We start from the raw sequence: 14,483 nt of genomic DNA, 5'->3' as shown, positions 1-14,483 counted from the left end.
AAGGAGGGTTCGGGTTGCCGACGACTCAAAGGACAATAGACGGAACAAGTTAGCTTAGTTAGCTTAGTTAGTTAGTTAGTTAGTTAGCTTTTAGCGTCGAAAACCAAAATAATAGCACTAAAATGTTACTTGGGATATAGCTGTTTGTTTGGTAAAACCTATATCTAGCCGAAGTCCAGTATCTAGCCGAAGTCACATAGTAGGCATTATTACAGTCCGAATTCAAAGCAAGTGTTAATTAAAATCACACGTGGACGTGGCGCTTGTTTAGCTAAGTACAAACTAAAGTATAAGTATTCCCATAAATAAAAATAAAAAAAAGTAACTGACCGGTCAAGTGACTAATTGCACCCTTTCAATACGGATGCACCTACCTGGCGTTTTGCAAAGCTGTGACCTCATTAGCTAATGAATTTGCATTTGTCTGTCCACCGTGTTTAAGTTAAGTTATTTGAATACTTAGTGGGCCTAAAACATCTGGGGAATACAACTTTTTAATTGAATGTGGTAAATTACACATGATATATTGGAATATTTGGAATTTCTGTTAACATTTTAATATTAGTTAGTCAAATATATATATTCATTTTAGTAGAAAAGTATATTTCAGTCATGTAAATTAAGAATAATCTTTAATTTCATGGATTATTTTTTATACCCGCTCATTTGGGTAGATACGGGTAAATACCGGGTGGATTGGGTAGATATGGGTATTTTCCCGGTATTTACCCGTCAGCGCCCATCTCTATACGAAAGAGATATATATTATCGTGAGCGTTTCGAGCGTTTGTGCATTCGGCTACGCACATTACGATGCGCTAAACATGCTGTAGCATGCATACATAGCATGATAGCATGCTATGGTATGTTAGCATAGTCAGTGCATCGAAACTGGTGAATTTCCAATATGACTATCGAAGGAGGATCGATCCAGAGGCCGTGAGTTCAAGCCTCACCCAGGGCAGTAATTATCCACTTGTAAATTTATAAATACAATTCGAACAATTCAATATTCCGTAAAAATGTCTAAAACCGTTTCGTAATCTATTGGTTCCTCCTCCGAAATTAACTATTAGTCAATAAATAATTACTGACTTTTATCTCTTTAAATTTCTGATTTTCTTTTCCGCATTGTAAGTTTCTGTTTGTCCCAGCGGTTGACTAGTAGAGAATACCTTAGCCATTTGTACTTCATGTGGTGTAATAAATTAACCAATCGTGATGAAATTTTGAAATTTAAATGAAAATAATAGTTATTTGTTTTACAAGGGAGCAAAGTAGTTGTTTGACCACACGTGTCCATATTGATACCCGAATAAGCGAAAGATTCCAATATTGAACCGCGAGCGTAGCGAGGTTCACCACACCAACACGAACCAAATTCCCATTCCTCATCCAAATTCGTCAATTTATTAAATATTTATGATTCAAAATCAAAAATTTTTCGTCAATTGTTCATGACAGCTTTTGGGCTTAAAGGTAAATTTTGTATGAAATTACTTCGCACTCTTGTGGATAAAATGCAATTTGCTATTCGTTTTTGAAGTATCTAGAGAGCCATTACCAGTTGGTGTGGTGACACAACCTTCACTGTTCCCCGCTCATTTGTCCCACCCTGTAGCAAGCTACAGGGTGACCAAAAGGTTGTTATGCAATAATGCAATTACTGCATTCCTGTAATTAACCGTGTTTAGTGCACTTGAGTTTTCCATGACATTATGCCATAGCTAATAGCAGCACGCAGTGACGTCCGCAACTAACATTCATTAATTAACTTCTTAGGGATCTGCATTACCTAGGTCTTATATAAGTAGGTACATATTTTTAAATTAAAGGAAAAATGGAAAAAATCACACCTCCGTCAGGACTCGAACCTGCGATATTGCTTTGCCGGAGCAGTGACGTGATAAAAAATATGTTTCTTATACACGGTGTAACATGAGGAAACCGGATTCATAATTTTAACAGCGTATATATTCTCACCATATAAGAAGTGTAAAATGTCATATAAACTTTTCTAGATTTCGCCTACTTTCAGTTATAAGTATTTAAAAAAAAACAACAATTACTTATTATTCCTCAGAACAAAACGCTACTTTAATGTCAATGATGCCGTTATTGGACATAATTTATGGGACATATTATCAAAAAGTACCTAGTGACTCGTTGAAAAAAGTACTCTTATTGAAAAAAAAAAAAAAATTTATGTGCCAGTTTTACGAATTACATTCACTTTTTATGAGAAAATTGAAAATACATAAAAAACCTTAAAAAATATTTTTTTGGCTAAATTTGCTTCATAGGTTTTATCTTTATTTTGCCCTCATAAATGCGTACTTATTTAAAAAAACAAACGTTCTTGTAGCTAAGAAACGACCTCTTCTAGACAAACTTTAAGTAGATAGGTATCAGAACCCACGAATTATAATTAGTACAAATGAGTACCTATACCCAGGCAGGGTACTCATTTGTGATGAATGTAGTATAAAGTTTATTTTATAATTATTTATCTTGACGTTTATAAGGTTTTTTAGTAAAGTTCGTAATTATGATACCTATTGATGACGATTATGTGAAATACTAAATGTCTAAGCACGCACGATACATAGAAATCACAAATCGATTTTCTCATATATCATAAACATTGTCATCGACCCAAAAACCCCCTGCTCCGACATCAATTAAATCGACTGATCTACAAACGAGTCTCCCAACGAGTCCATTACTTGCTGATTCACGCCCGATCACCTGCCCGACCAGTCTGATAACAACCGTCAGCCATACCACCGCTCTGAACATCACGCGGACTCGAAAACGGTCGCGCGTTATCGAAAAATAACCTAAAACATAATTAAAACCGTGGGTAATTAACTACAGAATTTAGTCACAGTTTGGAACGCGTTTCGACACGCGATAGTGTTTTGTTTTCGAAAAGGAATCCGCTCTCGAGATGCGAACTATTAATTAGAGCGAGAAGGCAAAATGTCAATGTTGTTTGTGACGGCTGTGTTTGTGTTGCTCCTGAGGGTGGATAGCAGTAAGTACATACCTATATATATGTAGCTACCCTCGTTTTGGGGAATATGAGGAAAACGTCAAAAGGTTCCCACACACACGTAAAAAATCTGTAAATACTACAAAATGTTTACTTTCCGGCAAAAGAAAAGTTATTATTTTGAATGATTAATTTTTAAGGATGCATTTTTTGCTAAGCTATGTCCTTGTGACATAGTTTACTTATTGAAAAGAAAAGCTTTCTCTTACGTGCAATTTAAAATAATTGCTACTGCGCAGACACCACAGTAGCACACCTCGGACACTGGCGATCAAATATATGAAAGAGGCGCGTTCCTAGCACACAGTCTAAGCTCGTGTAGGTGAACTCGTACTATGCTTGTATATGAGTGAAATATGACAGGTCGACTGTTCGCGTTTTTGACAGGCGGTAACTGTGAGGTAACCGAGAGGGGGTGGGCGGCAATTTCAGCGGGGAGCGGGAGTGGCCATACTGTACGATAGTACTCTTTATTATACTGTGACAATAGGTATTAAATAAAATTGTCGGTTAACATACTTTTACATATATTTAAGAGTTTCACAACTAGATTCATTATCAATTTTAAAGAACTTTTTCTTTTACTTTACCCACTAGTGGATAAAATGAAAAAGGACAAAACACGTGTTTCCGAGCTAGTCCATACACATATGTCACATTATGAACTCAAAATGTACATCACATAACACAAAAGATAGGTACATAGGTACTACAGCATACCAATGAGATTGTCTGTGTATGTAATCATCCTCCTTGCGTTATCCCGGCATTTGCCACGGCTCATGGGAGCTTGGGGTCCGCTTTGACAACTAATCCCAAGATTTAGCGTAGGCACTAGTTTTTACGAAAGCGACTGCCATCTGACCTTCCAACCCGAAGGGTATTAAACTAGACCTTATTGGAATTAGTCCGGTTTCCTCACGATGTTTTCCTTCGCCGAAAAGCGACTGGCACATATCAAATGACATTTCACACATAAATTCCGAAAAACTCATTGGTGCGAGCCGGGGTTCGAACCCGCGACCTCCGGAACGAAAGTCGCACGTAACTTCAGCGCTTGTAAGTAGTAGGTATTATATGGCAATAATAATTAGGTATAGTTACATAACGTAATTATGCGACGGTGAAAAATTAATGATATACCTACCTATACCTATCAACGTAAGAGTGGCGGAAATTATGCGACAGACATTTTACATCTGAAAAAAAGTTATTTCAAAAATGATGAAACCATGTCGCGGCCAGAAATTAGTACATAGGCAATATAAATAATATAATATGTGTTATATTATAGGATGAATTAAATTCAATTCAAAAATTTAAAGTTTAATTATTATTCTAAATTTTAATATATGAACTGTAACTGTTGACGTGTAATGTATCTGTGCATTTACGAAATAAATGAATATGAATATGAATATGATAATTAGATAACTAGATACTATAGATCATAAGTAATTTAGATATACTAGAGCTAAAGCTATGAACATAAACCTAAATAGGTATGTACTCACTTGAATATTGGGCCCATGACGAAAACAAACATATTAGGAAAACACAAAACAAGAGCAAAGGAGACCTATTTAGGGAAAATTCATGCAAAAAACCCACAAAATCCAATAACGTCTACGTCGTCAACTCGTCATTATACAGTTATATCAATAACATTAATTACGTGATAATCTTCCTGTTGAGTCACTTTTTTAGGGTTCCGTAAGCTGAAATTTGGTACCAATATGTATATCAATCACGCCGACAAAGTGCAAAAATAAAAAAAACCGGCCAAGTGCGAGTCGGGCTCGCGCACAAAGGGTTCCGTAGCAGCAAATATAATAAACCAATAACTTAACCAAAATTACAGTTAAATCAACCTATCTCAAAAACTATAAGAGATACTTTGATCAAACCAAAAATCGTTGAAAGAGTTAATTAGCATGCATCACCTCTATTTTTTTTAGAATTTTATACCCCGTAGTTATAAAAATAGAGGGGGGGGACATACTTTTTACGACTTTGAGAGCTGATATCTCAAAAACCGTTCACTTTAAGAAAAATGTTTTTTAGAAAACTTTATATCATTTTAAAAGACCTTTCCATTGATACCCCACACGGGTATGTACATCGAAAAAAAAAATTTCATCCCTCAGTTACATGTATGGGGGGCCCCACCCCCAATTCTTTTTTTTACTATTTAGTGTCATAATTTTGTAGCGGTTCATACAACACATATTCCCATCAAATTTCATCACTGTAGTACTTATAGTTTCCGAGTAAATCGGCTGTGACAGACGGACAGACGGACAGACGGACAGACGGACAGACGGACATGACGAAACTATAAGGGTTCCGTTTTTGCCATTTTGGCTACGGAACCCTAAAAACGAAAAAAATGTTTTATTAGGGTACTCCCCCTACATGTAAAGTGGGGGATGATATTTTTTTTCATTTCAACCCCAACGTGTGATATATTATTGGATAGGTATTCAAAAATGAATAAGGGTTTACTAAGATCGTTTTTTGATAATATTAATATTTTCGGAAATAATCGCTCCTAAAGGAAAAAAAAGTGCGTCCCCCCCCCTCTAACTTTTGAACCATATGTTTAAAAAATATGAAAAAAATCACAAAAGTAGAACTTTATAAAGACTTTCTAGGAAAATTGTTTTGATCTTGATAGGTTCAGTAGTTTTTGAGAAAAATACGGAAAACTACACGGAACCCTTCACTGAGCGTGGCCCGACACGCTCTTGGCCGGTTTTTATTTATATTCGTATTAGAGTAGTCGTAGTCATGTTAACAGCTTTTTTGTGTGAGAGAACATCCTAGTCTCAGTTCATGGGAATTCATCAGAATTGCCTATTCATTACTTTGAATCTATGCATGTCATGTAACAAAAACATTTACTTATAAATCTTATAATAGACCTAGCAATGAGGCATAGAGGGAAACGCTTGGAACAGTTGGAACATAAGTTAGTTAGGAAAAACAAATCAAAAGTTCCCGGTTCGGTTTTACGCTAATAAACTGTGCATACCAGCGAACTTGGCAGCCAAGTGCCAAGACCCTAGATCACATATCTTTTACCGGCTAAGTCAATGCATTGATAGCACCTTACACCCACCTTAGTGACGCATTTTTGTTTCGCCCCATGGTTGACTGGTAGAGAATGCCTAAAGGCATTAAGTCCGCAACAAAATGTCTGACAAAATAAATAAATAATAACGCATAACTATGTACTTCTACTTTGTACTTGATTTATTGAACTTGTCTCTCATTTCACAGTCGAATTTGTTCTTACAAGTACCTACCTAATCTGATTCGATTCATTCTATATCCCCAGTTGTAGCTCGCAGTTCGTAGACTCGACTTTTTTTTATCCCAAGCAATTCATAATTTCGATTCGTGTTTCCCAACGCAAATTTTACTTTTTATCTTGTTTCTCCTAGGATTCGTCGGAGACAAATGTCAAGCCGAAGGCAGACCAGGCATGTGCCGACTCCTGGACGACTGCCGGCCACTACTTGCAGAAATCAAGCGGGGCGGGACCCCCATGCCAGCCTACATTAGGAGGAAGCTGCAGACGCTCATGTGTGGCTTTGACACGGATAAGCCTATCGTACGTATCTTTGATCACTGACCGATTATGACCGACATATGATTCTCTTAGATTTGCCTAATTTGCTTTGTCAGCTTCAGAGTTAGGAGTTTCAAAGACAGACAAGTGCAGGCAAACCATGCACACTCACTCCTCGATATCTGCTAGCCACTTCTAGTAGAAATCAATCGGGTGAGACTCCGTGCCTCTCAGGAGGAAGTTGTTTTGCGCTATGTCCAACTGACACGGATAAACCGATCATACATAACCTTGGTTCCTCTCCTGCTTTCCTATACTATTATTCAGCGTCGGAGCAGGTACAGAGGCTCGAACATTAAATCAAAGCATGGTTCACTGAGTTCCCTCTTCCTCTTTTCACTTATATTTCACAAAATTTGTAGAATTTACCAACCAATACTTGATATTGTCTTCGGTTACCGCGATAGTTACTCATGAAATAAAACTATGGAAACGGATTAAATCACGTATAATGAATTTACATTTATAATGAATTTTATTCATCCCGACGTTTCGACTTTACTTTTCAGCATTCGTGGTCAACGGGTGACAAATTCATTATATGCGATTTAATCCGTTTCCATAGTTTTATTTCAGAACCAATACTTTGCTTTTCTGGCATGACTTCGTACACCTATAATTGATTCTTTCAGTTGTCAGCGCTCGAGATTCCTTAGTAGAATTATTTACTGCGTCCATGGTTCAATGTACCTACGCGCTGAATGTTTTCATTTTACTTCATTGTGGCCGATTCTGTTCTCATACTAATGAAAGGTCAAAGGGATATGCTTTTGATAGGCCTGTTACTTAAATCCGAGGTGTAAGTACGAGTATTGAAGTTGATTCGAAGGTTTTTTCTCCGGACACTGATCATCGTTATTATCACGAAACGTACAGCGAGCTGCAAATAGCAAAGAGATATTTTAATCATCATCATATCAACCCTTTAGCATTACTTTCTCAGAAGTAGGTGACATAGTCTGTGCTGCGTCTTCTCCTCCAGTTCCTAAATATTCCCGTAATTTAATTTTCTATCTGTATACCTACTTTATACATAAATTAAGAGGGATTGAATAATTTTACAATTTAGCCCTATGTTCATAATAATTAATATTATCCTCATGCGAATCATACTAGCTTTCTTTCACAACTGATTTAAGCAAGAATACAATAGGTAGGTACAATGAGTAGTCAGTTACTCAATATTGTACCTACGTACAACTTCATCAAGTGTGCATCATGACCAGTAATCTGATGACAATAAAAATAACTGGTTGTTGTCGCTAGTTAAATAAATGCATTTAAATAATTAGTAGTTAACATCACAAGAGGCTAAGTATAAAATTATACTATTACAAATGCCATCGCAATACCTATCGCTATTTTCCTCAACGCCTTCATTGAAGGAAAAGAAACTTATATTCCTTACAATACAGCACAAATGTCTTTGACTTGTCTGCTTATTATAGTGTTTTAAATTCATACACGGGGACACACTTACGTGGTTATATAGTTTCGCGTGTAGGTGTTTGTGTTGTTTACTTGATTTAAATGTGAGGCAAATTTGTAGATATCAATTAATTAAAATTCTTTGACCTCTGCATAGAGGTGACACGATGTGTCTTAATTATTAATTTTATCATCGAGTTTTATTGTAAGTTTCTATGACTAACCTCTGGTTGTTAATAAGAGATTCCGGTTTATTTGAAATTTGAAAATATCACGAATTCATAAATAAACATTGCCCTTGTTTATCTTCTCCGATCCCGATTTTTTTCATGTCAGATGTCATGTGTCAGACATGTCCAATTGTCCATAGATGATATACCTACAAGCATGGAGAATAGAAGGAATCTCGTCTACTTCATGATTCATTGAGTAATGTCATTAGGTTAGGTTAGATTTCAAATACCTGAATAAATTATAAAATTCATACAAATATCTCCTCCACAGGTATGTTGCCAATCAGAATCGCAGACCGAACCCCCAACCCCCCTCTTCACTGTACCCCACGGGTTGGGCATCCCCTTCAACAACTGGGAAGATTCTTCACAAAACTGGGGCTCTGACTTTACCACGTCTACTACTAGAAGACCGTCATGGAACAGTGACACACCTACTAGAACACCTTGGAACAGAGATACTCCTACTAGGAGACCGTCTTGGAACAGCGATACAACTACTAGAAGACCATCTTGGAATAGTGACAGTACCAAAAGACCATCATGGGGAAGTGATAATGATATAACGAATAACAAAAATGGAAAAGAAGAAGCGGTAGATGTGAGAAATCATAGGAATTTTCGACTGTTGCCTACGGATTGTGGAGTTATCGAGGATGATAAGATTTGGGGAGGCAACAGAACGAGACTGTTTGAGATGCCCTGGATGGTGCTCATCTCTTACAATTCAGGTAATATTCAGGATACTTATGTAATCACTTCAATAGATACATATCCATACGTTTCATTCAAACCGAGAATTACGAAGTTAGTTACCTTAAATATTATAGGTACAGTACCTACTACACTGGTAACCTGTGACTGTCACAATTTCGTTTAGCTCCTTGATTGCCAAGAGTGGCACTGAAACTTGAGTAGTTTCATGTGCTCTACCCATCCATGTATGAGATCCAGGCGTGATTGTTTGAATATATGGACTGTACGACTATTCGTCATTTAGTTTCTGTAAAAACAATCGCGGAAAGTTTTGAACGACACCACAATTAGCATGCAAGTCTTCTTTCATCAAGATTTACCCTTATGGTCATCACCAACGTGCGGTAGTTTATCTTAAATCTTACGTGTATGTTCTTCTAAACTAAATAGAACTAGATAATCTATTTAAATAAGTATTTATTCTTGTCTCGCATCACAAGCGGTTTTGCGTTTGTTATACGTTACGTAAACAATCATAATATTCATAATATGTAGTTTAAAATAGTACGGGACCCACTTAACACGAGTGCCTTATGTTATCAAATTTAAATTGATCAGACATAAAAGCCAAGGCCATCTTTAATAGGTACATATTGATTGGTTATAATCATTTTGTTATTCTTTATTATGATGCGCATTGATATGACGACTTCTTATTAAATGGAATATCATCAGGATAAGTATTTGAAATGAATTCCATCGTTTTATGAATAGGTAGTTAGGTAGTCATAGGTACCTATAATGAAGTATGAATGCTTGTTCTTAATTATTACAATGCCAACATCCAATTCGTTCTAGCTCAGCAGTAAACACTGATGTAAAGAGTCTTAGGAAATAGGAGAAAGCGATTGGTCTGAGTCTGGCTCAACTAATATTTCTTCTTTAGTTCTGATATGATCTACCTTTTGAATTATTTCCACTGTGCGTGGTTCTTTATTCTTCAGGTGTTTAAAGTTCTCAAACACAGGTCAGACAACTCATTTGTAGCTCCTCTGATCATTTCCATCAGGCAGTTTATCTGCTCGTTCTGCCTATAATAATAACACAAGCTTGAAACATTCCAGCACGAGGCACGAAGCTCAGCTGCGGAGGTACCCTCATCCACGAGCGCTACGTATTGACGGCAGCGCACTGCGCGTCCTTCCTCGGCGAGCGTCTGAGACTTTCTGGAGTGGTTCTCGGAGAATACGACACCAGGACTGACCCTGACTGCGAATGGGATGAGGGGGAGAGAATGTGCGCTCCTAGTACACGAGTAAGTATTGTTCTGAACAATTTGTTGAGTCAGTACAAGACTCAAAGCTGTCGAAATTGAGGAGTGCTAAGTGTTAATGAAGGAACACTGCGTATCCTTCCTAGGCGAGCGTCTAAGACTCTCTGGAGTGGTCTTGCTTTTTAATTTGTGAGCCGTTTGTGAGTCGTATCTGATTATTTTAGGATTTAAATAAAAAAAATATGCTGTTCTGAAAAAAGTAAAAGGAAATGGCCTAACTAATATACAAACTATCATCTCTTTCCAGAACGTTACCGTCGACACCATCATCCCTCACCCCGGCTACAGTCCGCAGAACTTATTTGATGACATCGCGCTCCTGCGGCTCTCGGAGCCGGCGGATTTTACACAAGGTTAGTACTTTTCGACTGTCTGGGTACCTAGCCTACGTCACAATAGCTTACGCTTCGTAAGCGTAGTCTATTGGTCTTCTGTTGTGGCGCAACTGCCGAAAGTGGCGATCGAAGCAGAGCCAGACTTCGTTTAGATCGCCACATAGCGTCAACGATTGTCACTTCAACTGGGCCGGCTGGCATGATGTCGATAACTACGGTACGTATGGAATCGACAGTGTATCGAAAAATTCAAGTGACTTTTCGAAGCTTCATGAAATGCCATTAAAATTTTTAACTTTTGGTGTTTCTTTTGTCCTTATACGATTGACGTCTTGGCCAGAGCCCCTCTAAGGTTTGTGCATGGTTTGTGCAGTTCTCGGTATAAAGATTCTTGCTATGAGTCTCTCGTAGAATAAAATCAAAAAGGCGCGTCGGCCGTGCTTCGCATGCGCACTTAAGTCATTAGGTTTATTTCACTAACTGTAAGGAGACTTTAGGTTTACCTTGCTCACTATAATTACATCTCGTATAAACTTCTCGATTATAAAACAGTACTTTCCATAGTAGGCACTTCATCATAAGTAAGATACGCTTTGTTAGCCTGTCCATGACGCATCATCATGAGTTTTCTCACGCATGGAGTGCGACCGCGACTTAGGTAATTAAACAGCCAAGTAGGTGGGTACTGATTAATATCTTTGCGGATGGAAATAGCCGCTTGATCCATATGATCGTATGTCGTAGTCCACCTCCAGGAGCACACCCTTTAAAAGGCTATACACTCCGTATTTGGAGAACTCCATTTTGAAAAATACATATAAAGATAGAGTATTAAGGACATGTCATTAACTCTATTATAATTATATGTATTTCTGAATTCCACCTCCGGAACCTATGATAAGCAAGATTATGCTATCGTTGTATCAAGTGGAACTAAAAGACATACCTAGTTAGTCGTCATCGAAAGTCTACATGATCCTACAGGATCCGTTTAAACACGGCGCGCGATCATGATTTTCGCCACATTACAGGCTGTTGAGTTTAGTTTACTGTAAGTATGTCATTCAGCACACTAATCAAATGCCACAATGTACGAGTAATAGAACTTGCAATTGTCCTAAAAAACGTATTAGCACAATTACTATTAGGTACTTCTTTTCTTTCTTTCACTTCACTACTCTGTCCCTCAAACCGGACGTTTGTTTGGTTATACTACGTCGGTGGCAAACAAGCGTACGGCCCGCCTGATGGAAAGCGGTCACCGTAACCTATGGACGCCTGCAACTCAAAGAGACGTTCGGCACTTTTCAGAGTGCGTAGGTACTAGGTAACTTAGGTAGGTTATTATTGTTTAGATGAAAAAATCTTTAAAACGTATGTTTTCTTCGTGTTTCAGATAACATCAAACCAGTGTGTCTACCATCGACACCGGAGCTGCAAGCAGACAGCATGGTAGGCCAACAGGTAGTGGTGACCGGGTGGGGAGCCACGGAGGATGGGCTTCAGTCACCTGTACTACTTAGTGTGGCGCTACCAGTGGTTTCCAATTCGGAGTGCCAGGATGCTTACAACGGGTGAGTTACTGTGCCCAAGCTGTCTCTATATACTTACGTTTAATGAGAACAAGAGGACTAGAGAAGTATCTCGTTCAGTGTTTACAAATGAAGCCACTGTGTCTTGGGTTGATGCCAGAGCTGCAAGCAGATAGCATGGTAGGCCAGCAGGTAGTGGTGACTGGGTGGGGAGCCAGGGAAGACGGGTTGCTCAGCGTGGCACTGCCGGTGGTCTCCAATTCGGAGTGCTAGAATGCTTACCGTCGGGTCAGTAGTTAGTAGCTGTGTCTATTTCTATATACGTCCTTTGAGACATGATGAAAGCCCAAAAACTATACTCAGTATTCCACTCAAGCCACTGTGTCTTGGGCCGACGTCAAATCTGCGCCAATAGGTGTGGTGGGACACCAGACACCAGGCAGTCACCGGACAGGGTGCCACGGAAGTCCTGGCTCTAGTTATCTTCGTGGTTTCTTTACTGGCCCTTCAATTTCAATATTATACAAATCAATATAAGACAAAAATGTCTTGCCATGGAATTAGTCCGGCATGAAGACATGATAGCCCACCCTTCAAAATCTGGGCACTGAAATAGGTACGCATAGTTGAAGAATGATAATTAAAATCTTTAATCCGATTATTGTTTTCTTTTCAGCTCCCCCCGCATTTACAACAGACAAATGTGCGCTGGCGGCGTCCCTGACAAAGACTCCTGCGGCGGCGATTCTGGAGGCCCCTTCTACACCCGGGAGTAGTAGGTCGAGTGGGCCTCCGCTACGTGCAACGGGGGATAGTGTCCTATGGCTCTAAACGTTGTGGGGTTGGAGGATTCCCTGGGGTTTATACTAGAGTTGGACACTATATGGACTGGATATTGGACAATATGCGACCTTGATTCTTGCGTCCAGAGGCCGCCTTCTACACCTGGGGTTAGTAGGTCGAGTAGGCCTCCGCTACGTTCAGCGAAGAATGATATCTTAATGGCTCTAAATGTTGTGGGGTTGGAGGATTCCAGTAGGCCTCCGCTACGTTCAGCGAAGAATGATATCTTAATGGCTCTAAATGTTGTGGGGTTGGAGGATTCCCTGGGGTATATACTAGAGTTGGGCACTATATGGACTGGATTTTAGATAATATGCGGCCCTGATTCTAGTAGTGTTATTCTGGAGGTTCTCTCTTACACCAACACGACAATATGCGACCTTCATTCTGAAAATTCTTCTGGAGACCCTCTCTTACAACCGGGGGTAGTAGGTCGAGTAGGGCTTCGCTACGTGCAACGGGGGATAGTGTCTTTTGGCTCCAAGCGGTGTGGGGTTGGAGGATTCCCTGGGGTTTATACTAGAGTTGGGCACTATATGGACTGGATATTGGACAATATGCAACCTTGATTCTCAAAGTCAAAGTCAAAATATTATTTATTCAAATAGGCTTACAATAAGCACTTTTAAATGGTCGTTTTCTTGAGTCCAAAGGCCGTCTCCTACACCTGGGTTTAGTAGGTCGAGTAGGCCTCCGCTACGTTCAGCGAAGAATAGTATCCTATGGCTCCAAGCAGTGTGGGGCTGGAGGATTCCCTGAGGTTTATACTAGAGTTGGGCACTATATGGTCTCGATTTTAGATAATATGATATATCCTATATATATATCCGTGACGGAGGCCGCATCCTCCAGCCAATTTTGTATTGAACAATATAAGTATTCGCTCTTCTTATGAGTGCGTTGAAAATAAATACTCAGAAATGTGTGCGTGTGTGTTTGTAAATAAAGAACAACATAAGATTTTATATTTTGTTAGATTTAAGTACCTATATTTAAGCTTCGTAAATACATGTCTTGTTCTTATTATATCAAGGATTAATAAATGCCTTTCTATCCGCAAAAATGAGGGTAGGTGCCTATTCTGAAAGGGTACTTTTTGCAGTAGAGCGTGTACAGCGAATTGTGCAATAATATATTAGATAGTACCTATTATCTGTAGAACCAAAAGCGTGTCATATCGTCACTACTTTGAAAAAATCTCGTATCTCACGCTGCTCCTCAAAGATAAAACGCAGTAAGTCTATATGCATTCCATACATACTTACTACAATTTTCTTTTCATTGACAGACGAAGATACAAGTTTTTTTTAAAAGTAGTGACGATATCACAGAAATAGATTTAGATAGAAGAAACGAGTTCATTTATTTGTATGGCGGCCGAGCGTGTCAGATTT

The 14,483-nt window shown here is 38.7% G+C and overlaps 1 protein-coding gene across 1 annotated transcript; it reads left to right on the top strand.

Moving 5' to 3' along the window:
• The first annotated feature begins 2,740 nt into the window (after positions 1 to 2,740).
• Positions 2,741 to 14,384, top strand: LOC125232995 (phenoloxidase-activating factor 3-like). Its single transcript, XM_048138857.1, is given in 9 exon segments — positions 2,741 to 3,037; positions 6,502 to 6,671; positions 8,622 to 9,081; positions 10,171 to 10,361; positions 10,627 to 10,732; positions 12,111 to 12,288; positions 12,923 to 13,002; positions 13,005 to 13,280; positions 13,353 to 14,384. Coding segments are annotated over 8 exon segments (1,398 nt in total). The 5' UTR covers positions 2,741 to 2,982; the 3' UTR covers positions 13,163 to 13,280; positions 13,353 to 14,384.
• Positions 14,385 to 14,483: the final 99 nt, after the last annotated feature.

The sequence above is a fragment of the Leguminivora glycinivorella genome, chromosome 13 (genome assembly GCF_023078275.1).
Source record: "Leguminivora glycinivorella isolate SPB_JAAS2020 chromosome 13, LegGlyc_1.1, whole genome shotgun sequence".
NCBI lineage: Eukaryota > Metazoa > Arthropoda > Insecta > Lepidoptera > Tortricidae > Leguminivora > Leguminivora glycinivorella.
This window is presented reverse-complemented; position numbering and strand designations above follow the sequence as displayed.